Source organism: Populus trichocarpa, chromosome 12, assembly GCF_000002775.5.
Source record: "Populus trichocarpa isolate Nisqually-1 chromosome 12, P.trichocarpa_v4.1, whole genome shotgun sequence".
NCBI classification, from domain to species: domain Eukaryota; kingdom Viridiplantae; phylum Streptophyta; class Magnoliopsida; order Malpighiales; family Salicaceae; genus Populus; species Populus trichocarpa.
The window spans coordinates 10,893,308-10,919,798 of NC_037296.2; the positions used below are offsets into that span (position 1 = coordinate 10,893,308).

Genomic DNA, 26,491 nt, shown 5'->3' on the forward strand with positions numbered 1-26,491 from the left:
GAAATACTCAATTTCAGTGCTCAGTGCATGTGGTAAAAGGTATATATATATGTTTGTATTAGGCACCTAAGACCTTTTTCTTGTTATTGTTCTTGTTCATGTGGCCGGGAGGTGGCAGTACTGCTTGGGGGGGGGGGGGGTAAACATGCATTCTGGGGGACAATTTATTGCTTAATCCCCCTTGATTAAGCTTAATTGTGGGTCTTAAAGTCTTGGACTAGGAGCATTCTTTTCTTACATTACATGCAGAAACCCCAGAACCATGCCCCATTAGATCTAGGACAAGATGCGTTTGTGGGGCTAAAGGTAGTACACAATTTATCCAAACATGGGTAACATGATTAATTAGTTGAGAATTTTTTTAATTAACTTAGAATTCTTTCCTTTTCTTTATTTTATTTTGATATCCAATTCATTAATGTTTGCTCCTTTCTTAGGTTCGTTGAACGTTATCTTGAGAAAGAAATTTTTTTTCTATGGTTTCAAAACTTAATCATTTCTACGTACCTTCCTCCACAACGACATAAAAAAATGTAGTGGCTTTCCTTGGGGGTGTTCTAATTGGCATGGTCAACTAACCTAGCAAATTATTGCATGACTCCAAAATGAAATGATTTTGGGGTAGAATTAGGATTTCGTAAAAGAGGATGGGGAGGGATGCAAAAAACCAAAAGAAAAAAAAAAGTAAATTTAGAAAGCGCTAAGGTTTTATTAGAAGATTTAAAGAGAATATAATGTTACTAAGAGAGAGGGAGAGAGAGAGATTTTTAGTTTGCAAATGAATTATTATTATAAAAACATTCAAATTTTGAGGGTTGAATTGAAAGTTTTCAAAATCCTAGGTTAGTTTGACAATGTTTTGTTATGTGATAACTCACGTTGCATATTAGTGGATTAGGGGAAATTTGAATGACTCAAGGATCAAAAAAAAAAGAAGAGGCTTTCGCCTTTGGAGTTGAGGTTATTCAAGTTACATGACATGCCTTAGCTTCAAGTACTTAAATGTAATTGAATGGGACAACTAAGCACTATAGTGAGCAAAGTGCTACATTTTTAGGTGAATAACCACTCTTGAACTTGGAGGAGCTCTCACTTTTAGAAGTCTACAATACAAATGACTTGATCTTAGACTGCAATTGAGGAGCATTATGATTTACAATGATAAAAATATAGAAAAAAATAAAAATAATAATAAGATAAACCATGTCCTCAAGATTTGATAGCCACTTGATAGAGAAAAAATAGAAATCATTCACAAATTGCAAACAATACGCAAACATTTCAATTGTCTTCACCCGTTATTACTATATGTATAAACATGTAAACGCTCAAGGCAAACGAAAAAAAAATCAACCTTTCTTAAAGTTAGTTACTAGAAAACCTTTCTTAACACAAGTTTAAACAAGTAATCACACATGCTCACATACAAGATTTCAACACCAAGATCTAACTATTATGTCTCGGATAAATCAAAGTCATCTCAATCCTCGAAATTTCATTGCAGGGTATTGATTCCAACTTTATTTCACTCGTAAAATCAATCATCGCAGCTTCATACCACAAGGGTTGTCAAACAATGATATGGATCCAAACACTTTAAATACTCTTATGAAAAAATATAGAAAATATATTATGACAATAAAAAGGGTAGGAAAAAGACATTTTTATCCTTGGAATTTGCAGAAAGTTTGACTCGACACATGTTGACCATGGATTGATGTGTCTCTGTGTGTGGTCGACAGTGTTTGCACCTCACGCGTTGACATTGAAGTAGCCAAAGATGGTAGAGGAAGTTGTTCAAATTCCTTCCTTCAATTGCTAGCAATGATTCACACTACTAACCAATGGAGGGAATTTTTAGGGCTCTTCCTTACTTCCATTTTAAACCATATTCTTCTTTCTTTTTTATTTTTTCTATTTACCTTTTCATGGGTAGCTTGAAGGTTGCTTTATGTAGGTGTTGGTGTGGGTGTAGCGGCTGCAAAATCTAAGGTTTTGTTATGGTTTGGCTACATGATGATGTTATTAGGATTGTTGTTTATGACTAGACTAGATAGGTGGCCCGCGCTATGCCGCGAGTCAAGCCAAAGTTTTTTCAACGTTAAAAAGGAATATTCAAGTGACGATAATCTGAGACAACTTGGGTTAAATTAACTAAAACATGGTTTGGGATATGAGACTACAAAAAATGAAAGGAAATTATAAAGTTCAAGACCTAATAACCTAATATCAAAGATGAAAATGAAAAATAAAACTTTAAAAAATAAAACACCGAGGAAGAAAACCTGAGTCAGCTTAGGGTAATTTGATGAACCAACAACTCGCGATATGAGATCAGGATAAAAAAAGAATTTCAGAAGGATGACCTATTAAAAAAAAAAGAAATTCAAAGTTCAATAAAAAAACATAAAAAAAACCTTGCGTCCATCCATGTTAACTTTATCAACTACCTCTCGGAATAAATAAACATTAAGAAAAGTGAAAAAATAACAAAGCTCAAGGGAAAATAATTTAATGCAAAACGATAAAATTGAAAGAAAAAGGTCATAAAAAAATCAAGGGAAAACAATATAAGTCAACTCGGGTTAACTCGACTAACCCGCCACACGAGACATGAGGCCAGGATAAAAAAAAATAAATTAGACCTCCAAAAGAAGGGCCTAACAAAAAAGGCCTAAGTTAAATAAAAAAAAACTTTGTGAACGAAAATGCAAGTTGACTTGGGTTAGCTTGACCTACCCGCTCTCAAAATAACAAAACAAAAAGAGAAGCGAAAAAATGACAAAGCTTAAGGGAAAATAATTTAATGCAAAATAATGAAATTGAAATAAAATAATAAAAAAATTAAGGGAAAAAAACCGAATCAACCCGGGTTAACTCGACTGACCCACCACTCGTGACATGAGATCGTGAAAAAAAATAAAACTTTCAAAAGAAGGTTCTAGCAAAAAAGACCGAAGTTAAGTAAAAAAATATTGAGTAAGAAAATACAAGCTAACTTATGTTAACTTGATTAATCTGCACTAGGGGTAACCCAACAGAAAGAAAAGTGAAAACATCATATAACTCAAAAGCCAATAATTTAACGCCAAAGTATGAAATTGTTAAAAAAATCAATTTCATAAAAAAAACTAAGGGAAAAAAAAATTTGAGGCAACAATGGTTAACTTAATTGACCTATTACCCAAGATATGAGATCGTGATAACTTAACAAAAAAAAAAATGCAAGCTAACCCATGTTAACTTGATTAACCCACACTAGGAGTAACCCAACAGAAAAAAAAAAAGTGAAAACATCATATAACTCAAGGCCAATAATTTAATGCCAAAGTATGAAATTGTTAAAAAAACCAATTTCATAAAAAAAACTAAGGGGAAAAAAAATCTAAAGCAACCATGGTTAACTTAATTAACTTATTACCCAAGATATGAGATTGTGATAACTTAACAAAAAGAAAAACGTAAAAAATAATGAAGCTAAGGGCTTAATAACCAAATGTCAAATGATAAATTTGAAAAAAAAAATCAATTTTCAATAAAGAACTGCCATGTTGGAAGAGACAACCATGAAAAAATAACAAAGTAAAATATCTAATGGTAAAAACAAAAATTAAAACCCAAACAATGCAAACCAAACATGATATAAAAAATGAATTAAAATAATTAGGGGCTAAATTAGAAAGAAAAAAAAACTAAGAAAGGATAAATGAAAAACTTATTGAAAGAATGAGAACCAAAACTAAAGAAAAAATTAAATGAAATTAAATATTGAGGGACAAAATAAAAAAAAATAATCAAGAAAAGGATAAGAATATAACTGTTAAAAGAATAAGGTCCAAAAATAAATAAAAAACCAAATGCAATAAAATTAAAAGGGATGAAATTGCAAAAAAAAATAATAATGAAGAAAAGTATAAAGCACATAAATAGAGCAATTAAAAGTAGAGGGACCAAATAGGATAAAAAAATCATATTAAATAAAATATCCAGGGATGAAATTAAAAAAAAATCCAAACTTTAAAAAGTATCAAAAGCCTAATAAACAGTAATTAAAAGAAGAAGGACCAAAATTGGTAAGATTACAAATCGAAGGATGCAATTGTTTTTTGGAAGTTTAGGCGCATTTTTCAAGGAAATAAAAGAGAAAAGAGAGAAGAAAGAAAAAACCTCTACCGTAGCCTAACCAAACCTTTTCCATGAGCACGCATCATACCATTGGAAAGAGGACGACACATTACTCCCAACGCTTGCGAGGAAAGCAGGATTTTAGCCACCACATGGTCCCTTACTCAAAGGTTATTATTTTTTGCTTTTAAAGATAAAATAGTCATTACACTGTTCAAAAACATGTATGACCATTTTTTTCTCTAATTAATTTTACAATGATGAATGTATCATATGGAAAAGACATTTCTATCTCCAGTTATAGGCTTAATTAGTTTTTTTTGCTAAGGATAAAATTATATTTATACTGTTTCAATACATATTATTTTGTGTCTAGGTTTACAGTAAAAGACTGAAAATGAGTTTAGGGTAGAGAGAGAAGTTTGTTAGAGTGGTATTTGGTTGGGGGGGAGAGAGAGAGATGGGCCGACTTCAAGATCAGTAGAGATGGAGGTTGTCTGATGGAAAGATGGTAATAGAAAACAAGAGAAACTTGTAGCTTTTTACTTCTTTATGTTTTTTTCCTTCCCTTCCACTCTTACAATTTGACCTTTTACAATTGAATTTGTAAACAAATTTCTTGCCCTCTTCTCGTTCGGCGTAAGTCCTATTTATATGCTTCTTCTTTTTTCTATTTTATTTTTCTAAGAATCTTCTTCTCCTTTCTTTGTCCTTCTATTCCTTTCTCAAGTCATACCTTCCTTTCTTTTTATTTTTTTATTTTTTTTATCTTTATATTCTTATCTCTTAGTTGCTTGGAAAGAGGGCCCAAATTCTCATGATTATTTTTTGCTCCTCCTTGTTTGTTTTTTCAATCACTATTTGTTTTTTAATATTTTTTATTTAAAATTTCCTTTTTAAAAATTTTATTCCTTCATTTGCTTCTGTAAAAACATCCAACCAAAAATAAAATACATGAAAGTGTAAAAAAAATAAAATGAAATGACATTAATCTCTACAAGCCGGCCAAATTTTGTTGGCAAGACATTTTTGTTGAAATTGTTTTTTGAAATCTCCCTTGAATGGCCGTAGTGGTCGCCGGGGAAGTCACTTCAATGCCCGTAGAGAAAATCTTGCAAGAGGAAGTGTGGATGAGTAATCGCTAGGGGTGAGCAAATTAACCGAAAAACCGATTTAACCAAGAAAACCGAAAAAAATTAACCGAAAAAACCGAATCGATACAAAAAACCGATTGAACTAGTTAAAATATTTAGGAAAATGTTCGGTTCGGTTTCCGGTTTTGGTGTGCCTGAACCAACCAACCCGAATCGAACCAAACCTGTTCGGCTTAGGAATGAAATTTTTTTTTTAAACCAAGTGGTCCTAGCCGCGTGCCGCGTGCTGCGTCCTCTCATTACTTTCCCTTTCAACAATTAGGGCATACCATTTCAAATTCAATTTTCTGCTTTCCTTTCATACAGCCGCCCCTCCCTCTCCGACCCGATTTCCAGTTTTGGACCTCAGAAGATTCCCTCTCCTTTTAAAAATCCATCACCCGTGATAAAAAATCTGGTCTTCCTATCTCTAATCACGTCATTGAGCTGTCTGATAGCGTCGACATAGCCGCTACATATATGTCTGCAAGCTCCTTCAGTGATACTTCTATGCTCCAAGAATCTCAACAAAATCTTTTACTTGAATGAAAACCTGACTGTATTGTTCATGACGTGTTTCATCGCTGGTCTGCTGTTGCTATTGACAGTGTTGGCATTCCAAGAATTACTTTCAATGAGAATAGATGCTTCGCTTGTTGTGTCCGAGAAAATATGGAACACTATAAGCCCCATGAGAAAGTAACTTCTGATTTAGAGCCTTTTATTATTCCAGGTCTTTCTGATAGGATTGAATTGACCACATCTCAATTACCAGTCTTTGGAAGACAATCACATGGTGAAGACCAACAGACCGAAGATGCAAAACACCTTAACACCATAGGTTTTTCCGGTTTTGGACCTCAAAAACCGGACCCAAACCGAACCGGAACCGGTCAGTTTGGACCGGTTCCGGTTCGGTTTAGGTCCCTTTTTTTTTAACGGTTTGGTTGTTTTTTAAAGGTAAAAACCGAACCGAACCGAAAATGATCACCCCTAGTAATCGCATACCCTTCCAATAATGAATGTGTTTTCACGACACAAGATTGGCCTAATTGAATATGCTTATTACCATCTCATGATTAGTGATAGCTAATTAATCAAGTAAACTTAACTTTGTTTCATGCCATGTTTAACTAATCAGCTTGGCTGATAGGTTATAGTTAACTAAGCTCAATAAGTGTGTTTTTGTGATTATTGTTTGAGAAAATAAATTTTTTAAAAATTATAAATTATAATTTTTTTTAATTAAAATCTTAAGAGAAACTTTGTGGTAGGATTCAAGCATAATTGTAGTTTGTATTGATTAACTAAATATTTTTTAAATTATAATTAAAACAAAACACAATTTCAACCACATTTCATCTTATTGTCAAACAAATCTTAAGTAAATTAGCTCAAGTCATATGGATCAGGTATTTGCCGGGTTCAAACTTATCTCTCTCTATATGTGTATGTGTGTATGTACCTACGCGAGACAACTTATTTAATGTATCCAAAATTAATTATGTCAAGCATGATATAGAGACTGTAATTAGCAAGTAATTAAGAAACTAATACTATGCAATAAGATAATAACTTGGAAAAATAGTTAGCACAATATTCTCTAGACTATTTAACTTCATGAGGTTGAGAGGTTAAACACTACAAAATGATTATCAAATAGCAACAGAATTAGGGAAGAAATTTTTTTTGTCAAGCATTTAATGATAATAGTGATGGAAAATATCCATTGACAAATTTCAATGAAATTACTAATGAAAATTTTTACATCGGTAATTAAAAATGGAATTACCAATAAAATAAAAATAATTTAGGAAAAAACAGCAGCCCCTCCCTCTATTTTCTTGCAAATATAGGTCGCATTCTTACAAATTCAGTCACCAAACACTCAATAGTATCAGCATCATTGTCTTGGTTGAAAAGTTTCTAAATATTTTCTACTCCAAATAAGCAAACCTACCCATTTATATTTTAGATTAATTTATTGATATTTTTTATAGTATTTATAGTTTGCTTGTATGTTTATGTGTTTTACAACCTTTACATAAATAATTTTGTTATATTTAAGTATGATTTATGTGTTATGGTTTGTTTGGGATTTGAGAAAAATTGATTTTTTTTTTGTAATTTGATGAAATCAAGTTTGATTTTGTAACTTAGATATGTATACCAGAAAAAATGATGAGTTATTTAATAAGTACCAATCATATTTTGTCAATTTTATTGTTAAGTTTGAAATTTTAGGGAAATTGATTTTTTATGGAATTGATGACAATTAAATGATATGAATATAAATTGAATAAGTTTGAATTTAACAAATGATAAATAATTAGTAGGGTACCAATTACATATTGTTAATTTGATTTATATAGTTCATATTTTGACGTAATATTGAATTTTTGTACAAATGATGATTTGTTGATTGAATAAGTTTGAATTGAATAAATGATAGGTAATATTTACCGATGGATAGGTCGATTGAAAATGGTCGGCATCTATTTTTATCATCGATGTGAATATTTTGTTAGTTTATCCATCGACATTTAAGTCATCGATTAAATTATTGATGAATCTGAAATCCTCGATGAGACATTCATCGATGACATGTTTTCATCGATAAATCCATTTATGATTTTTATACTGATGAAAATACAGTATTTGCATTGACAGATTATTTCAACTGTGTAAATCAATTTTCTAGTAAGGAAAGAAGTATATTTTCTTCTTTGACTTCTTAAGTTCAAATCTCAGTATTAATATAATTTTAAAAAAAATAAATCAATGTTTGCTTGGTAAAGCGGTATATGGTGATTTTTAAAAATAGTTTTTAAATAATAATATATCAAAATGATATTTTTTTAATATATATATATATATTAATATCAATACATCAAAATAATTAAAAATTTATAAAAAATTAATTTAGTGTTTTTTAATGCATAAAAGTAATTTGAAAAAATCCAACAACAAAATCAAACAATCTCTAAATTAACTATAATTCGAGTACAATATTAATATTTTATTTTGAGTTCCATGAAACTAACGGAAGAAATAATTAAATTTACAACGTGTTATGTATGGGAAAGTGATATAACATGAAGGACATCCATCGTGAAACGATCGGAGGTGGTTTCTTCCAAAACCCTATAATGAGGGGGAGATTAATACAGACACACGCACACACAAGAAAGGACCCCGGCCCCCTTCCTGTTAGGTTAGGTTGTCCTATCTAAAACCTGCCATGTTTCACCAGCTATTTGCTTCTTTCTCACGTCTTCGAAGTTTTTGTTTCCCCTGCACATGTCTCAGAGAGAGCTGGATTGATGATGGGTTAGATGGATTCTGAGTCACAATATGCTGCATTTTTCTTTTCGCATATTAAAAACCCAAATTGAGGCAGGAAAAGCCTTACTTTCCTTCCTTCCTGACTTCCCTTCTGATCCTACAGTACAAACATCGCAATTCACATTTCACACCCCTTTTATTACTAACTTTTGTCTTTGTGTGTACATTCCGTATTATTTACTTGGTATTCTTTGATGAATAATTATGGTGAAGAAATCGGGAGGGGTCAGAGATTAGATTTTGTTCACCAAAAATTCCAAGGAAGATAGAGGTAAGGTTTTGGTGATCTCGAGAAAGGTGGCTGTGGAGGCGATGAATTGGAGGACAGAAGAGGTGACTCAATTCCTCCGTCACACAATGAAACTTATTTTTCTTTTCCTTTTTCCTGATTATTATGAGTGTTACAGTGTTTATCCGTGCTTGTAACAGCAAAAGTAAGCATATAGAACCCATCAGGTTGTGAGAGAGAGAGAGAGAGAGATAGAGACTGACAAAAGTGAAGTGAAAAACAGAAGGAATGGACGTGTTTACTGGTGAAAGCTTTGTACTGCTACGTTAAAACCATACATGAATGTATGAGAGAGAGACAGAGAGAGAATGGACTGAAAAGAATTTGTCAGTCGAAGAAAATAAGGAAATTCAGTCATCTTTCACGCGTCAACCATAAAACTAATAGTTTTTCTATTTAATAACACGTCTAAATATACAAATTAATAAGAGTGTAAAAAAAGAGAGTAATATTCAGTCATCTATATGTGATATTTGTTTTATTTTACTAGACTCAACTTATTAAAGTCATAAAAGGAGTATAGTACATATAAATATAAAAAAACTCTATAATAAATTCTGATGGGTATAGCTCAACTAGTCAGACCATAAATTTGTTTTCTAGAAGTTACCAATTCGAGTCTTACAAATTTCAGGGTCACTAGAGGTTTACATGATTGTTAACTTCAAGGCTCGGGATTAGTCGAGGTGCGCGCAAGCTGACTTGGATATCCATGTTAATAAAAAAAAACTTTAATTAATAAATATTACAAGTCGAGGGACGAGTTAAGATTTTTGGAATCTGGTTAAACCGATCCAACTTATATACCTAATTAGGTCAACAAATTTAATTTGTTATATGCTCTGTTTTTTTTTTTATTATTATTCAAATGACTCTTTTTTTTAGTCAATTGATGGATTAAGCCTAAATTGTTTTTTACAATATTTAACATGTTTTGGGCTAATTTATTAAGCCTAAATATTAATTATAATTAAGTTCAACTTATAAAATTAGCAATATAAATCTTACTCGTGTATATTTGTAATATCCAAAAAACAAATTAGCCTAACTTAATATATCAAACTCGCTCGCTTAAAAAATAAAATAAATGGGTCAAGTTTAAAATATACCTTGGATTGGATACAATAATGATCTAAACCCGACCCAACTTTATCTATGAACACCCCTATAAATTAGTATAATATAAAAATATTTAGGGATCAAGCCAATTAATAGATTACATTGTAGATTTTACTATTCACAACAAACATAACCACTTTTAGCTTTTGAGGTCACGTTATGTTTAACGATGTAACCTGTCAAAAATATAAAAACAATTTTGCGAAGGCTATGCTATTAAGAATAACACAACCTTCACAATAATATTTTGATATTCATAGTGCAACCTTCACAAATGTTTTTTAGGTTACATTGTTTTAAACAACATAAAGTGTTGGGTATTTTATTTTTTATTTTTGAGATTACATGGTTGCAAACAACGTAACCTATATATTTTAAGTGGTTACATTATTCCTTTATATTTTGGATAAAAAAGAAGAAAATATATCATAGTTTAGTCTATATTGCAATTACTTGTTATAGTTTGAAAAATTAGCATTTACATCCTCGGTCAACAAAAGTTTTAAATATGATGAAAAGAACAAATTACTCACATATATATTAAATACAAAATGTCCAAAATTAACTCTTCATTGAATCAAACGAAAGAGAATGTAAACCCCCATGTAAAATTTTATATTGTTGGTAAAATTATTATAAAAAATTAAACTTGGTGAAGAAAAGAAAATTTAACATTTAAAATTGGAAGAATGGTAATAATTGGAAAGAAATTTTATGATTAATAAACTTAGGTATGATATTTTAAAATAAGACGATAAGGGATTTCGATTAAATGGGGTTGAAAAAGACATAAAGGTTTTTTGTGTGTGTGTGTGTGTGTGTGTGTGGCCTTTTAGGAGAGTATGGTCGATGGGTTTTCCACAAGAGAGAGGGAGAGGATTTTGATTTTGTGCCACCAAATTTAAAGAAGAGAACACTGAATGATCTAGATTAAGAGACTAAGTGACTTTTTAGTGGATTAGAAGAAGAAATCCTAAGATTTAAGGTTCCTTTAAGCTTTATAGTTAGAGTTTTGAAGGATATAAGAGGAAGTGAAGGGAGGAGAAGAAACTTGGAATTTCTTTTCTATTTTCGCATTGATTAGTTATCATTAAAAGGTAAGGAACCTTAGTTGAGAGTTGATTGAAGTTTTGATGTGTTTTAGAGATTAATTGTTATGTTATATTTACATTATGGAATGTTGGGTTTAAGGTGTTGTGTTAATCAGAATGATGTTTTTAGCTTAGAATTGTGTTCTTGGGCATGAAAAACTATTGTGTAATGTGAGAATTGTGAAAATTTTGGAACAAAACCATGCTTCCCTTTTTAGGTTAGATTTTAGCTTAGGTGAAGAAAACGGAAATTTGAGTTTTTTTAACCTAATTGTTATGATAATTATGATGAATTATGTCTATATGAGTGTTGAAGTGTCAAAATTAAGAAAAAAACTACAAGAAATTAAATGGAAACCCAAGGAAGTATTCCTTGGTAGTTTCGGTTGGTCAATTGGGGATTTAGGGTGGGGGTTTAAATTGTATCAAAACTTGTGTCAAGAGATGATTTTATATGATATTTTGATCGTGTAGGATGAATTTTAGAAAAGAAAGAAAATGAGAAATAATACTTAACTGAATTTATATGCATGAATATATAAATTTATTATTGAAGTGTGTATTAATTGCATGGATTTCTTCATTATTGATTTGAAAATAGGATTAAAAATGGAATATAGTTCTTACAATGAATTTCTAAGTTTGATAATTTGACCCTATTAATACAAGGAAGGTCGCAAGACAACGACAACAGGCTTGTATAACTTCACGTTCATAGGCTCCAAGTAGGTGCTCGACATCTTACCATGTATTTAAGTTTTAATACTTCATATTTGTTATTCCTTGAAGTGTATGATTTGAGTTTGAATAATAGAAATAACGTGGAAACGATTAATAAAAGAATGACATTAATTATTGGATGGATTGACTGGTGAACGAAAAAGGGAGATGAAATTATTAGCATTCAGTAAGGAAATTCCCGAATTGATTGGCGATTAAAAGGGAAGCCAAAGTTATTAGCGTTCCATAAAGAAATTGTTGGATTGATTTGTGACTGGAAAGGGAGCCAAATTTATTGGCATTATGTAAGGGAATGACCAGATTGTTTGATAACCAAAAAGGAAGTTGGAATCATTGGTGTTTCATAATGGAAATTATTGGATTTATTAGTATCCGTAAGGAATAGATGAAAATGGGTTGATGATATAGAAGATGTTTGAGTAGAATGGGAAGTTGTGAAAAAAAGATTGAATTAAATGATTATTCTTGAAAAAGTAAAAGTGATAGATTGATGAATTTCATGATGATAGGCTATCCATTTTCTTTTAATGCTTGTGATGATAATTAGTTATTCATAAGGTTAATTACTTGTTTAATTTTCAGGTCCATCTTAGACTCGTCATAAGCAATAGATTTGCCATATTATCTTACTAGTATTAGGTACTACTTTTGTATGTAATTATGACTTTTTAAGCCCTTTTGAATTGTAAACAATTAATTTGTTTGTCATGGCATGTAATCCAAATAACATAATTTCATTGTGTATGCAATTCTTAACTTAGGTATATAATTATTGAATAGGTTTAAATGTTCTAAATTGATAATGCATGTCATTTTTAATGTTTGTTATGCTTTGATTTGTGTTGAGAGATGCGTTGTAATTGATTAATGATGAATGTCGTGAAGATATATGATATTGTGTGGAGAAATGATCTATGATGATTGATCAAGATTGTTTGTTAATTAGATGATGAAACTTACAGGTATTGAAAATTTAGGACTAAATCTTTTTAAAGAAAAACTCTGCTGAAATTTCAGTAGGAATAAAAATGATCTAAAAGACTTATAAGATTATTGCTAAGGATTAGAAAAAAAAAAGTTCCCTTGATTTTTCAATGAACTCTATGATTAATCTTGATTTTTTTGTTTGGTCGTTACAGAGAAGGTGACGATAAAGTTTAGTGTTTGGGGAAAAAAATGGATAGAATATGAGCTATGATTTTTGATAGGAAGAAGATGGGTGGAAAAAGATAGCTAGGGTTTTTTTTATTCAATGAAATTTTTTTAATATTTAATATAAAGACTCTTTAGTCATGAAATAAAAAATAACTACAATCCTATAACTAATTAAAAGGTTTTTTTTATGATAATGTTAAATGTTAGCATGAGTACAAAGTTCATGATGTAAATAATAATTTTTTAAACTATAGTAGATATTCACAATATGAGCCAAATTACAAGGTGTTTAGGGTAACTTTCCAAAACAAAAAAAGAGTAATTGATTGTTATGTTTTCAAACGATGTAACTCATAAATTGAGTTTTTTTTTCTCTAAATATTTTTTAGATGCGATAGTTTGCCAAATATTTTTTTTATTTGTGTTTGTGTTATTTAAAAAAGAAAAAAACTTTAAAAAATAATATTAATAATCAGAATGTCATGTATGTATGCATATGTGTGTGTGAAAGAGAGAGATAACTAATAAATAAAGAAACATTTTTTTAGCTTCAAGCTTTATGGAGACATGCCCTTGTACCTTAGTTATTTTTTTTTTCCTGGAGAAAATAATTAGAGTACCTGCTGCTGATCATGTTAATGACTTTCGTTAGTGCAATTTGAAACACTAATAAAAACTAAAATTTTCTGGATTCATCTGGGCTTAATTTAGGGTTTTATTTTTTTTTCTCTCCGTGTCACTGTTCCTTCTGGGATTTCTATATATTTCCTCTAACATATGGCTGTTTTTTTTTTAATATACATCAGTTCTTCAGGATATGTTTACTGATGACATATGTGAGGACGATTTCTTCTTACATCTTTCATAATTAAGCGCCCGATTATCCAAGAGAGGGAGGGAGGGAGGGAGGGAGGGAGGGGGGAGAGAGAAAGGCTGCTAGGGTACTGTTCATGTTTTTTGGCTTATAAGGGTTACTGTTTTGTCTAGGAAATATAGGGCATGATAACAGTAAAGGGGCGGGTGAAGCAGAAGCTGAAGGCCCTTACATGGGAAAACAACTACTTTATGAAACGGATCCAAAGAAAAAAAAAAAAAAAATCCTTTGTTACTGTTCTAGATATTTGAAAAACCATAGAAACAAGAAGAAAAGACATTCACTCTAGAGATTACAGTTCACACATATATTCACAGAAAAAAACAGAAGAAGAAGCTTATTTGCCTCTTGGAGGTTTATTATAGAAGCTTGTGAGCCTGTGGCTTATCAAAAAATTAAAGAGAGAAACTTCGGCAAGTTATATAGTGCAACTCTTTCTATGTTTTTTTTTTTTTTTTTTTACCTTGACAACAGTAACAAAAACACCTAAACGAAGTCTTGAAGAAGAACTTACTGTGTACATATTTTTGAGACTTGGAGGATCAATTCGGACATCTTGTGTACATATGGGTCTTTTAGAAACCTATGGCTAAGAATTAGTTGAATAAAATTAGCAGGAAAAGTAACTCAGTGGTCCACCTGAAAAACGCAGAAAGAGAAGTAAGAATATTTAGTGTAAAGGAGGACTAAACCGTAGACTAATTAGGCTAAAGAATCCTCTTTAAACTAAATAAGTTTTATATCATTTATTCTCAAACATAAACAATGACAGGGAAATAGCAACTCCACATGCACATGCCTAGAGTTGCACCAATGACTCAACAAAGGTTGCACGCACGCGCACACACCATGCTCTACAGCCTTATTTAGGTCCCCAAATATATACCACGCTAAAACCTCAAGCAGAATACTTAACTTCTTGGTTTTAGCAGGCCATGCGTATAATTACCACACCGACCAATTAAATTACTATGTAAAGACTAAATTAAGTGTTCTAGCTAAAGAACCCATGTGAGGCTAGCCAGCTAGAAACCTTATAATTCCATACCAAGATGATGAGTTCCTTGATAAGGCCATGCACCCTCAGGGTAGCTATAAACCCTACATGGGGCTTCTCTCTCTGAAATGATCACATGTTGCTTCCTCCTCCTTCTCCTTCATTATTATCACCTGAAGGGTTATCATTCCAAGGAAGAGTGTAAGGAAATGGCATGCCAGGAGCATGATAGTTACCCCCTTCATTGCCCATCCTTCTATTATACTCAATTGGCCTTTGACGAGGAGCCATTGATTGAATTGAGCTTGCCCCTGGTGGTGCAGGCAATGCAGTTGAGATTTCACTGCAGGCATAGCGAATTAGATCAGAATTGGCTGCATCGAGTTCCTTTTGGAGCCTTTGAACTTGTCTCTGGAGAAAGGAGATAGCACCAACACAGCCATAAACCGGGTCCCTTACTCTTGCCTCGGCTTCATAGGCAAGAGAGTTCACTGCATCCTCTCTTTGGTGAGGGAGAAGCTCATTGAGGAGCTTTGTCACATTGCTTGCTCCAAAGATCTTGTGAACATTGGCGAATTTTTGAGGCTCCTCTGGTGGGAAGTAAGGTGCAAAGATGCAGCCTGGCATACATTTTCTCCTCAAGAACTTGCAGGCAGCACAGGGAGAGTTGTAAGAGCTGGATGAAGCCATGTTCTCTGTACAAGGAGAGTATACAGAAACCCCATCAGGCATTTTTTTGTGATCTTTACTTAATTGAAGTTCGTTGATCTTTTTATTCCCCTCCAATTTTCAGATTCATCTAGCTAGAATGTTATGTCATGCATAATATATTTGCATCTGTTTTTAAATTTTTTCTTCCTCCTTTCTTTTTGTTCTCTATCTTTCCCCCCTTATTTACTACCTCAATTCACAAAGAACTTCTGGACCAGGTTTAATAAGATAATTCTGCTTAGGTTTGAGATTTGAGTAGAAGCATCCTAAATTGTTTTTCGTAAGCTTTCTCCTGCCAAACTCAAGTTTGAGAAAATCACAAATCCATGTCTGCTGTGTTTATTTCTTTATGTGCATCCCATCCCACAGCTCTTTTCTCTCCATCTGACACAAACACACACGCACAAATCCCTTATCTCCCATAAAGAGGGAAAGAAAAAACAAAATATTGGATCTATGCCTGCATAGCTACTGAAATCTGATAAATAACTGTCATTTCCCTTTCTTTGGTACTTAACTACCTCACACTCTCTTTCTTTCTCCTCCCGGCCCCATTTAATTCTGCTTTCCTTCTTACTTTCATTTTCTGTATGAACTCAAAACCACAAAAGCTTAATTTCTGCTTCTGCTTTTTTAAATTTGTTAAGAGATTCTGTCTCTTTTATTTCCCATGTCATCATCTCTCTCTCTTATTACTCACACATAATTCAGTCTGCCGTCTAAATTTAGATGATTTCAGTTGCATGACAAATTTTAGAGTCATGATATCCTTGTGAAATTTGTTGAACATGGGATCTGAATAGTAAATTCATCATAATTGGATATTCATATATAGTACATATGAACATAGCAAAGCCTAAATCAGAGGCATTAACTCAAAGGACTCTAGCATCTTTTAGCCTTTAGCTTGTAAAAAACAACAAAAACAGGAGAGAACTCTTAGCATAGTGAGGGGATAAAGAAGCTACAAATGCTCACCTTCTTGTGATCTAGCTAGGTTTCTTTGATTATGTGAGTTAAAAGAGAAGTACCTTTTTTTCCCCCCTTGGAGGAGAGCTCTCAAGAACTAGATGTATGCTCTTTGTTCCCTCCCAAGATAAAGTTGCCTTGGCTAATGAAGAGAGGAACAACACAGATTTATAGCAGGTGATTCCTCATAGAGGAAACCCTAAGTTTAGGAGTTGGGGGGGGAGTGTGTGTGAGAGAGTAAGAAATTCAGTAGCAATTAGAGAGGAGACCAAAGAGAATTTAGTGAATGGAGAAGGAATTGAGGCAAAAGACAAAGGTAATAAATGAGAGGTACACTATAAAAGAATGACTATGACCCTTCATCTAATAATAATATCAAGGATGTGGGGATGTCTCCCATTTTCATTCCATCACATATCCCTTTTCTCATGCACTATTGTAATACGTATTTTTATTAAAAATTAAAGAAAGAAGAACAGTTGACAGGTTAAGAGCATTAATTAAGAAATTAAGTAGATCTCTCTTTTTGCTGTGTTTTTCGTTAAGTGATTAGATGGAAAAGAATATTAATTTGTGTATCGTTGAATACATAGATCATACTAAATGTGACGACTTTAGATTTTCTTTTCTTTTTTAATTCCATTGCAAGAGAAAGAACCTTCTGATTTTTGTCTCTCATATCAGATCCACAGGCAGTAATTAAGTATAATTACACAAGGTTATTATATCTCATTGTTTACCCTAATCAATACATTGAGAGAAGAACACTGGACGTTTAATTAAACATGCATCTCATATTTCTAAGAAATTAATTATGTATAATTAATGTGAAACTTGTATTATAGTATTTACCTATAATTTGCTAATAATATAAAAGAACCATAAAGAATATATACAGGGGTACCACAATTTGAGCTCAAAAACCACATCTATATCATATTGTAGAACCAAGTTTATTCAAGCAACTATATATATAAAAAAATGATTCTTATACTAAATCACTCAATTTTTTATTAAGAAGTAAACCTTTTAGTTAAAAGTAATATGGTAGCAAATAAAATAAAATTATTTTTGAGATTTCATTTAATAATTTATACGTGTGATTGAAATTGTATTTTGATATATCATCGAAGCATAAAATATGGTTTTTTTATTCTAATTACAATTAATCAATAGTATAATATAATATAACGGGAGCTTTTATAAGTTTTAGAGTTATACTTGATCGTTGAAGTTTTTTTAGTTGAGATAATTCTTTAAAATAATATTTATATTTCAATCGGGAGCTTGCATCTCCTCCCAAACATAAGCCTTGCTTGAACATTAATTATCTAGTGCTAGGTGAAGGCTAAAGATAGAATTTCATAATTAAAACAAGCACGGTTAGAGAATAATATAAATCATATCCTGGGACCTCATTTAGCAGTTTAAGCTATTAGGTTGAAATAATTCTTTGATATGATATCAGAGTCTTGATGACCAAGCGGTCACAAGTTCGAATCTCACCATCCCTATTTATTTGATAAAAATTAAGCACAAGGTAATGTGAGCTTGTACAAGTTTCAAGCACAAAGGGCTTAATTTCACTTGAGGGGGTGTGTTAGAGAATAATATAAATCATATCTTGGGACCTCACCTAACAGTTTAAACTATTGTGTTAAAATGGTTATTTGACAAACACATCTCCTATTCTTTTACTAGATTAATCAATTTCATCAAGATCATCTAAAATGCTAAACATGCAATCCTAATTAATGAGGGTTAACCATTATTTTCCCTCATTGCAATATTATGTGTGCGTGTATATATAAGAATAATGGGAGATGAACCTATATAGAGTTTTTCTAATTGCCACCCATTTTCATTTCAAAATCTTTAATTATTGTGTCAACTGGGAACAATCCAAATAAGTTAAACCAACTAGATAATTTGCTCTTATTCAATTTTATGAGATTTTCCAAACCAGATATCATTCTTGCATTGAGTTTGATCATATATATACCAGTATGGTATCACTTATTGTTGATATTATAAATATTGTGGTAAATGTCTTCTCATTTGTATTTGTTTTAATGTCTTCCCTGAGCAAATCTTTCAGTGAATATAATACGCCTAGAAAGGACTGCTGTTTATATATATATATATATAGACACACACACCAACTCGATATAACTGTACAGTACGTTCTTCTTCCCCTCTACAACAGAATCATATGTGAAAAATACTTTGCAACGGATTAACACAAGAATCAATTGCTTTATGCTAGAAAAATAGCAAAATGACTGCCATAGATGCAGTACGGTAGATGGAGTCTTGTATAATTTGCCCACGATTACTATCCACTAATTAATCAGTTTTGATCTGATTCCTGAGCAGAGTACTGAGAAGCTGACACAAATCCATCATCCGTAATGCCTTAGTGTGTATTGACAGTACGTATAGCTATGCTACTGTAATTGATGAACATTGAATTAAGCAAAGTATCTAAATTAATTTGTCCTAATAATAGTTTTATATTTAAAACTTGTACAATTTTATAATATTTTATATTTAAATTTTTATTAATTAGAATAAAAATACACCCTTTAGACTTATACAAAATTTTTATAAATTAAAATAAACGTTAACTTAAAACTTGTACTTTTATATAAAATAATTTAATTTTTGTTAATTAGAACAAGAATAACAAGATTAAGATTTGAAGTTATAATCATTTAGTTAATACAACTTTGATATAATATTAAAAAATTAATTCAATTTAATAATTTAAATTGTTAAGTAAAATTTTGAAAATAATTTTATATTATTATTGCGCAGGAATCACACAACATGATTATGATATTCTTCGAGATGCAGTGGCTTGTTGCTATTATGACTTCAGCCCTTTATAAATTAAATCATAGCCAGCAAACGTCCAATTCTCCAGTTTTCTATATATGCCTCGTGAGATAAAACATCTCAATTGAAGAACATTTCTCATAATCTTGAAAATTATCTTGAAAAATGCAATACAAGTGCATCTTTAAAATTATTCAGAGAAAACCTGGTATTAGTTAATTTATAAGTTGATCTAATTAGGGGCAAAATTAAGAGGGGCTTGGCAGGGGCAAGAGCTCCTGCAAGAAAAAAACATATCAGTCCTTTTTCTTCAATAAATTAGATTTTTAGCCCTAAAAATAGAAAAGTTTCAATTTTCCCCCCTAATCTATTTTCTCTAATTTTCTTGCTCGCCCCTAGGTTTCACAATACTTCTTGCCATCGCATATCAGTAGCATTCTCTTCTTCATTACATTCTAGATTAGTTTATAAAAAAATAAAAAGACATAAATATATAAATAAAAAAATATTGAAAAAAAATATTGGGAAATTTTTTTTTAAAAAAATTAAACTCTTTCTTGGAAAAATATTAAATGTGAGGGATCATTAGATCATTGTATTATTATTTATTAGCATCAAATAACCATCCCAACTTAAAAACATGAAGGTAATAGAGATGGTTTTTTACTTCATTAGATATTTAATCCAGTATATATTGAATTACTCATGTTATGCTTTTCTACATCACAGCATTCTGACGAATGGCCAACCTACAATAAATAAAAAAACAAATTTATAGTGACATTGAGCATTGTACGAGGAAAAGATAGCATGGCATAAATTCTATATTTTATTTCAAACTCTATAATTAACTGCAAGGAGTGATGATTGTGAAATTTATTGGTGGTGGGTTATGAATAAAATATTTAATAACCTTCTTTAATTATCATTAATTTTCTCACAACTTTTCTTTAATCTTAGAGGATGAGTCATAGTATGGGTTTTAATAAAGTATCTATATGCAAAATTAATTTAATGATAAATTAGAAAGAGCAAAGTAGTTAATAGCTAAACCAATGGGAGGCATTGTTACTCGATTGAGTTAGTAAAATCATAGTCAGTAAATCATTGGCATAACATTGATAATTAAATAGTTACAAAAAAATGTTTTTATTCGATATTGTTGTGTTTTAAAAGCATTATTCTTTTATTCTTTTTTGGTATAAAACCAAAGCAATGTATTGTGAAATTTATTATTTTTCAGAATAAAAATACTTTAAAAAAAAAAAAAAAGAATACGCAGATATCAATTGACAGAAGGAAAACTAAAATGAATGATTATAGGAATTGTAGATTAATCTATGCTTAATTAACCAGCTTAACATCAATCTTTTCAAAGCTTGAGTCGTGACTAGATTCCTTACAGGAGAAAGGTTTTGGAGAATAGACATTAATTATTTTAGTCGAAGACCAATTTAATTTATCACTTAATTTGAGATTAAATCCTTATTTTTAGTCTAATCAAAGTCATATTTTAGAACTAATTAATACTGGAGATTATGAGAACTGTACTTGTGATCATAACGTGGTTCTGGCTCAATCATCAAAGTTAAAAGAAGGAGAAAACAATTATTTAATCACCAAACTAATCCTTCAGTATCGATCTCGGAGAGTAGACTTGTGGGAATTGAGATCAAAAGCACTTCAAGTCATTAATGGCTTCCTTTCTTTGTTTACTAAAATTTAGTGAAACTTCTGGAGTTCTTTTTATAGCACAGATAGCAAATCTTAAGCTGTTCAGTTCTCGTGAAAAAATAGAATAATTTCCCTAGCTTTTCATCTGATGTCCTTCTATTCCACCTACTCTGAACTTCAGTGACGATGTGATGGCTTCAAGTTATTTAAGGAGAATTCCTCAGAAACTGTGTGCTTCATCAAACTGCATGTTTCTGCGAGCTCTCATTTAAACCGTTAGCTAGCTAGCTAGCTAGCTTGCTAGGTGAATAGGTGTAAATGGTGGTCCAAGGATTTTAGGGTTCCCATCAGGAACCGGCCGGATTTCTGATGATAGAGCCATGGAAATGACATGATTGTGACATTCAGGGACTATGCTTCTGAATTTTTGTTAGAAATCTAAAGTTAAGGTCCCCCCTGATAGTGTCATGGCATGGCTCCTTCTAGGTTATGATGATTCTTTAGTAGAGGTAATTTGGTAAAGTAGCATCTATAAAGGCTTTCATCAAAGATTTGATGAGTAGTGGATTGTTTTTTGTTTTTTGTTTTTGTTTTTTTTTCTTTCTTAGCGAGCCTGCCTTCTTGCCATAATAATAAAAATGAAAAACAATATTTGTCCTTGCTGACTTAGTCGAAGAATTTATTGTCTGAAAATGGGATTTGTCATATTAAATTCCGTTAGTACTACTGTATTTCTTATGGTTGGACAAAGCATGTGCTGATAATAATGGAGTAATTCACTATACAGACAATTTTACTGATATTCGTTTTTTTCTAATTCAATTTCCATGACTCTAGTAATATATTATTATACCTATCATAATATCATATGTGGAGCCAGTAAAGTTTTTGAGAGGGGACCAAGATTATAAATATTTTTCTAGGAGGGGTTAAAACTTTAATTTTACTAATTTTAGCTCTAAAATTTTAAATTATTCAAGAAAAAACTAGATTTTTTTTTAACAATGACTCGGGCCTTGTCTGACTTCGTCTTAGTATGCTATACGATGCCAAAAAAAAGTTTTTAGTAAAAGTGTTAAACCTTAGTATGTATTATTTAATTAATATAAGTACAATGTGTGCAAGTTTTACCTTATTTTTTTTTTAAAATATGATGTTGTTCTTAAGATATAAGAAATAAGGATTCATAAAATAATAGTGAATTTGTTAGAGTGAATGAAATGTTACTTTTTAATGAATAAAGAGTTGTGTTTTTCTAAATAAAGTAATATTTTAATTTAATTGTATCCTTCCACAAAGATGTTTGTTTATTTTAAATAAAAGTAGGTTAATTTAAATTAGCTATAAAAAATCACCTATAAATTAAAACAGATAATTTGGCATGGTTTTTATTATTAAAAGAACTTCTAGTCTTTCTAACCTCTTTATTTTATATTTTTTTCTGTCAAATTTCTTATGTTCCCTTCTTACATAAAATAACGTATAATTTTTGGTTTATTGTGTATTTTTATTTGTGCTATCAAGAATAAGAGATTCGATAAACATGAAAAACAATATTCCAATAAATTATTTTAATATTAAATGATTGATTTTTTCTGTAATTTATTTTTTATCAACAAGTACTTTTAGTTGAGTTTTCTTTTATGTTTTGATTTACAAATCTATTTTATGTGTTCATTTGTGCTTATACTTATAATGATCAAATATTAGAGTTTATGGATAATGAAGTATAAAACGAGGTGGTGCTAACAAATTTAAAGAGAGGCCGATCAGATCCTGTTGAACATAGATAAAGAATAATAGTACTGTTGTTCATAGAAAAAAAAAGATTAAGAATAGTAGGAGACAGTACAGTCTTCCAGTGAGTGGGGTCTTGAGAAGGATAGAGTGTTCTCTGCACTCCTCCGACCACCACCGCCCACACCTCCTTCCTCCAGGGATAAGAGTTTTCTTTTCTCAATCCCTATGTCTCCATGTGTAAGTATAGGCTAATCATATGAGACAGAGAGGCAATATAAAGGGGGTGGAAGAGGGTCATGGACCCTCCAGCTCCAATTAATTTTCAATTACTCCTCCTATTCAAGTGTGTCAAGGACCCTCCTACAAAGTTCCCTTTATTGTTCAACAGATATCTCTTTCTTCCCGAATTTAACATAATCTCCCTGTTCGAACATTGTCAGGATAATAATGAATGTCTATGCAGGCAAGGACCGTGGATGCATTCTTCGAATCTATCTTAATGAGAGCTTGAAACCCACCTACAATAATTCTATTGAAAGCAATTTTCAATCCCCGTTTCACACTCGTTTCTATATATACTAGATGTACCTCCAGTAAAGATTCATATGATTTTGTTCATGAACAATTTCTTTAAATAAAATAGTACTTGTCATCTTGTTATGATATATTCCTGAATTTGAAATGTTAACCAATAAAATATTTATATATCTATGAGTAAATTATAACTTGGCAACTTTAATTTATCAAGACTTGTTAACTAGATCTTAGATAGTGTTTTGTTACTGTCTCGGGATAAAAAATTAAAAATAAAAACAATAGAGACAAAAATATATTTAGTTGCAAGGATAGAAATAGGAACATAAAAATAAATTTATCTCTTGAATAATTTTAGATTAAATTTTTGTACTTTCAAAACAAGAGTTACAGAGGGGATATATTTTGAGAGACAATATTTATTATTTTTTATCCCTAAAATATCCTTGTAAAAAACTCTTAATTCTAAAATTGTTTAACTAAGACATGTAAGGATAAAACTGGTTATTAATATAGTTTTAAAACTCAACTTGAGGGTCAATTCAGGAAAAAGCTCGGGTCACAGATTTGACTAGGTCAGCTCAAGTTGACCTGAGTCAATGTAAAAATAAAAGTAGTTATTATAATAGTTTTAAAACCTGACTTGGAGGTCGATCTAGGACAAGGCTCTGGTCATGAGTCAGGTTGACCATTTACCTGGATCAATATAAAGATAAAATTTGTTATAACTCGACTCAGAGCAAGCCCTGTGTCATAGGTTAGGAGGGTCAACTCGGATTGACCGGGTTAACGTAAAGATAAAAACTGGTTATTATTATAATTTTAAAACTCAACTCTTTAGTTGATTAGGGGCAAGGCCTAGATCACAGGTCGAGAGGGTCAACCTGGATTGATATTCCGAGTCAACGTATGAATGAAAATAATTATTATCATAATTTTAAAACTCGACCCAAGAGTCGACTCGAAGAAAGGCTTGGGTCACATGTTAGGACAGTCAATTCAGGTTTACAAAAAAATAAAAAATTAAAATCAAGGCAACCTCGTTTTGACAATAAAAAATCAACGAATTTTTTACTCGTGTTTTTATCCCGGGTCAAGCAGGTCGAGGATCAACCTAGGTTTTTTACTGAGTTAGATCGGGTTAATGATTCTCCTAGTTTTTTTAAACTCAAACTGATCCATGCCTTGAGTCGGCCTGTTCCCGGTCGACCTGCTGGTCTAGTCATGGTTTTATAACTAAGGTTATTATAAAATTATTAATTTTAAAACTCAAAATAAACTAAAAAATATCTAATAATTTTTTAAAATATATAAGTTTGATAATAATACATATTAAGGGTAAAATTGATTTTTTATATATTTTATTATATCTTGTCTATCATAATTAAATATGATACAGAGATATTAACCTTGTCTTGTACACCACTATCAAACATAATTTTGTCTCTATCTCATTTTCTCTCTTGTCTCTTCTGTCCTCATTATCTCTAACTTTTATGTCCTGAAACAGTAATTAAACGCTATCCCATATAGAATCAAACATCATGTTAATAATCTTCAATTTAGGGATTTAATGTTCCAAAGATACTTTCTTTTCAAATCAAATTTCCAAATGTTACATGTTCCTCCTTTCTTAAGTTATTTTTCAAAGAACAAAAATAAAAAATTAATTGAAAAATAACATGGAGTTTATGAAAGGAGTCAATTGTACATAGATTTTAAAAATATCATTTACATATAGTTTCTGAAATCATAAGATCTAATCAATAAATTTTAGTGAATCAAGAGGACTAAATTATAATTAACTCAATAGTTATATTGTCTCTAATAATTCTTCTCATCACTTTTTATGATGAAAATGTATCTCGAAGCTAAAAATGAAAAAAAATCATTTGAAAAAACCAAACATATAATTTTATAAAACAAAACAAAACCCCAAATGAAAGTAGTTAATATGTTTATTATTCCTATTTTTGGCTTTGTTAAATTTAAATTTATTATTTCATGTTATTGTGTGCTTTTTATTTATAGTATTTGATTTTTTTGGTAAGATTTTATATTGATCATTGTGTCCTTACTTGTTAAATATTTCATACATGCATTCTAAAAAAGCACACAATTTTAAGGAATGGATTAATTAACAAATGAAAGTAGTTAGTTTGATAATTAGTGGCCCAATTTCAGTTTAATTATAACTAGGCTCCTGGTTCTTTTTTAGTTATAGTTACCTGCTTTTAATTTCTTGTTTTTTTTTGTCAATTAAGAATAAGTTTACGCAATACAATTATAATTAAAAATAAAATAAAATTGACTAATTAAAATCACATGTTCAATTTATTTTTTGTTCGTCCTGGTTTCTTGATTGCACCAACTAGTTATTATGGTGACCTATGAGAGTAAAATCTAGCAAACTAATGATTAATATTAATATTTCAACAAGACTATCAATTTTTATATCATATTAACAGCAATCCCCCTCGTACCACTTCAAATATTTGTCTTCTTCTAGTTTTCAGGATTAGACACACACAAAAAACCCTATAAATTGTTGTTGTATTCAAGGCTATTAATTATGTTTCGATAGGTATTTTATTTTTTTAATTAGAATGAAATGTTTTAGTTTTGGAATGTTTCTGTGTGCCATTTCAGAATTGTATTATATATATATATATATATATATATATATATATATATATATTTATATGTAAATTCAACAAACATAATTCAAATTCAAGATAAATTAATTATAAATTATACAATATAAAAACAATGTCAAACAAATATAATTTTAAAATTTAAAATATTTCTAAATAGTCAAGATTAAATAGATCTTTAACTTAAAGTAATTCAACTTAAACAAAATATCAAAATATTATGAAAGTAAAATTTTTAATACAAATATTTTAAATAGATCCCCTACTTACTCTATCTCATTCAACTACAAAACTTATTACCTACAACAAATAATTTTTAAATCGTATACTTTTATTAAAAAAATATTTTTAAAAAAATACTATAGGTCTACAAGTGACATTGTTCTTAACAACACAGCTGAAAATCCTTTTTAATATGCAAGTTGTGGTGCTTAGAACTATGTATATTGTAAAAAATAAATTGGTTTATACTAATAGAAACAAAATAATTTGCATATTCTTA

General features: G+C 30.6%; 1 protein-coding gene across 3 annotated transcripts; it reads right to left on the reverse strand.

The window, feature by feature from the left end:
- Positions 1 to 14,320: 14,320 nt before the first annotated feature.
- Positions 14,321 to 16,879, reverse strand: LOC7458045 (protein LATERAL ORGAN BOUNDARIES). Of its 3 annotated transcripts, XR_002977017.2 has the most exons (3): positions 16,612 to 16,877; positions 14,921 to 15,564; positions 14,321 to 14,511 (listed from the first exon to the last, which is right to left on the reverse strand). XR_002977017.2 is itself a non-coding variant. In XM_052445803.1 (2 exons), the coding sequence occupies exon 2, from the start codon at positions 15,557 to 15,559 to the stop codon at positions 15,002 to 15,004; it is 558 nt and encodes a 185-aa protein (XP_052301763.1). In that variant the 5' UTR covers positions 15,560 to 15,564; positions 16,559 to 16,879; the 3' UTR covers positions 14,593 to 15,001. The 3 variants fall into 3 exon arrangements, 2 of the variants coding, with proteins under 2 accessions (XP_052301763.1, XP_002318660.1); XM_052445803.1 differs by lacking the exon at positions 14,321 to 14,511 and having other exon boundaries at positions 14,593 to 15,564; positions 16,559 to 16,879; XM_002318624.4 differs by lacking the exon at positions 14,321 to 14,511 and having other exon boundaries at positions 14,593 to 15,564.
- Between the last annotated feature and the right edge of the window lie 9,612 nt (positions 16,880 to 26,491).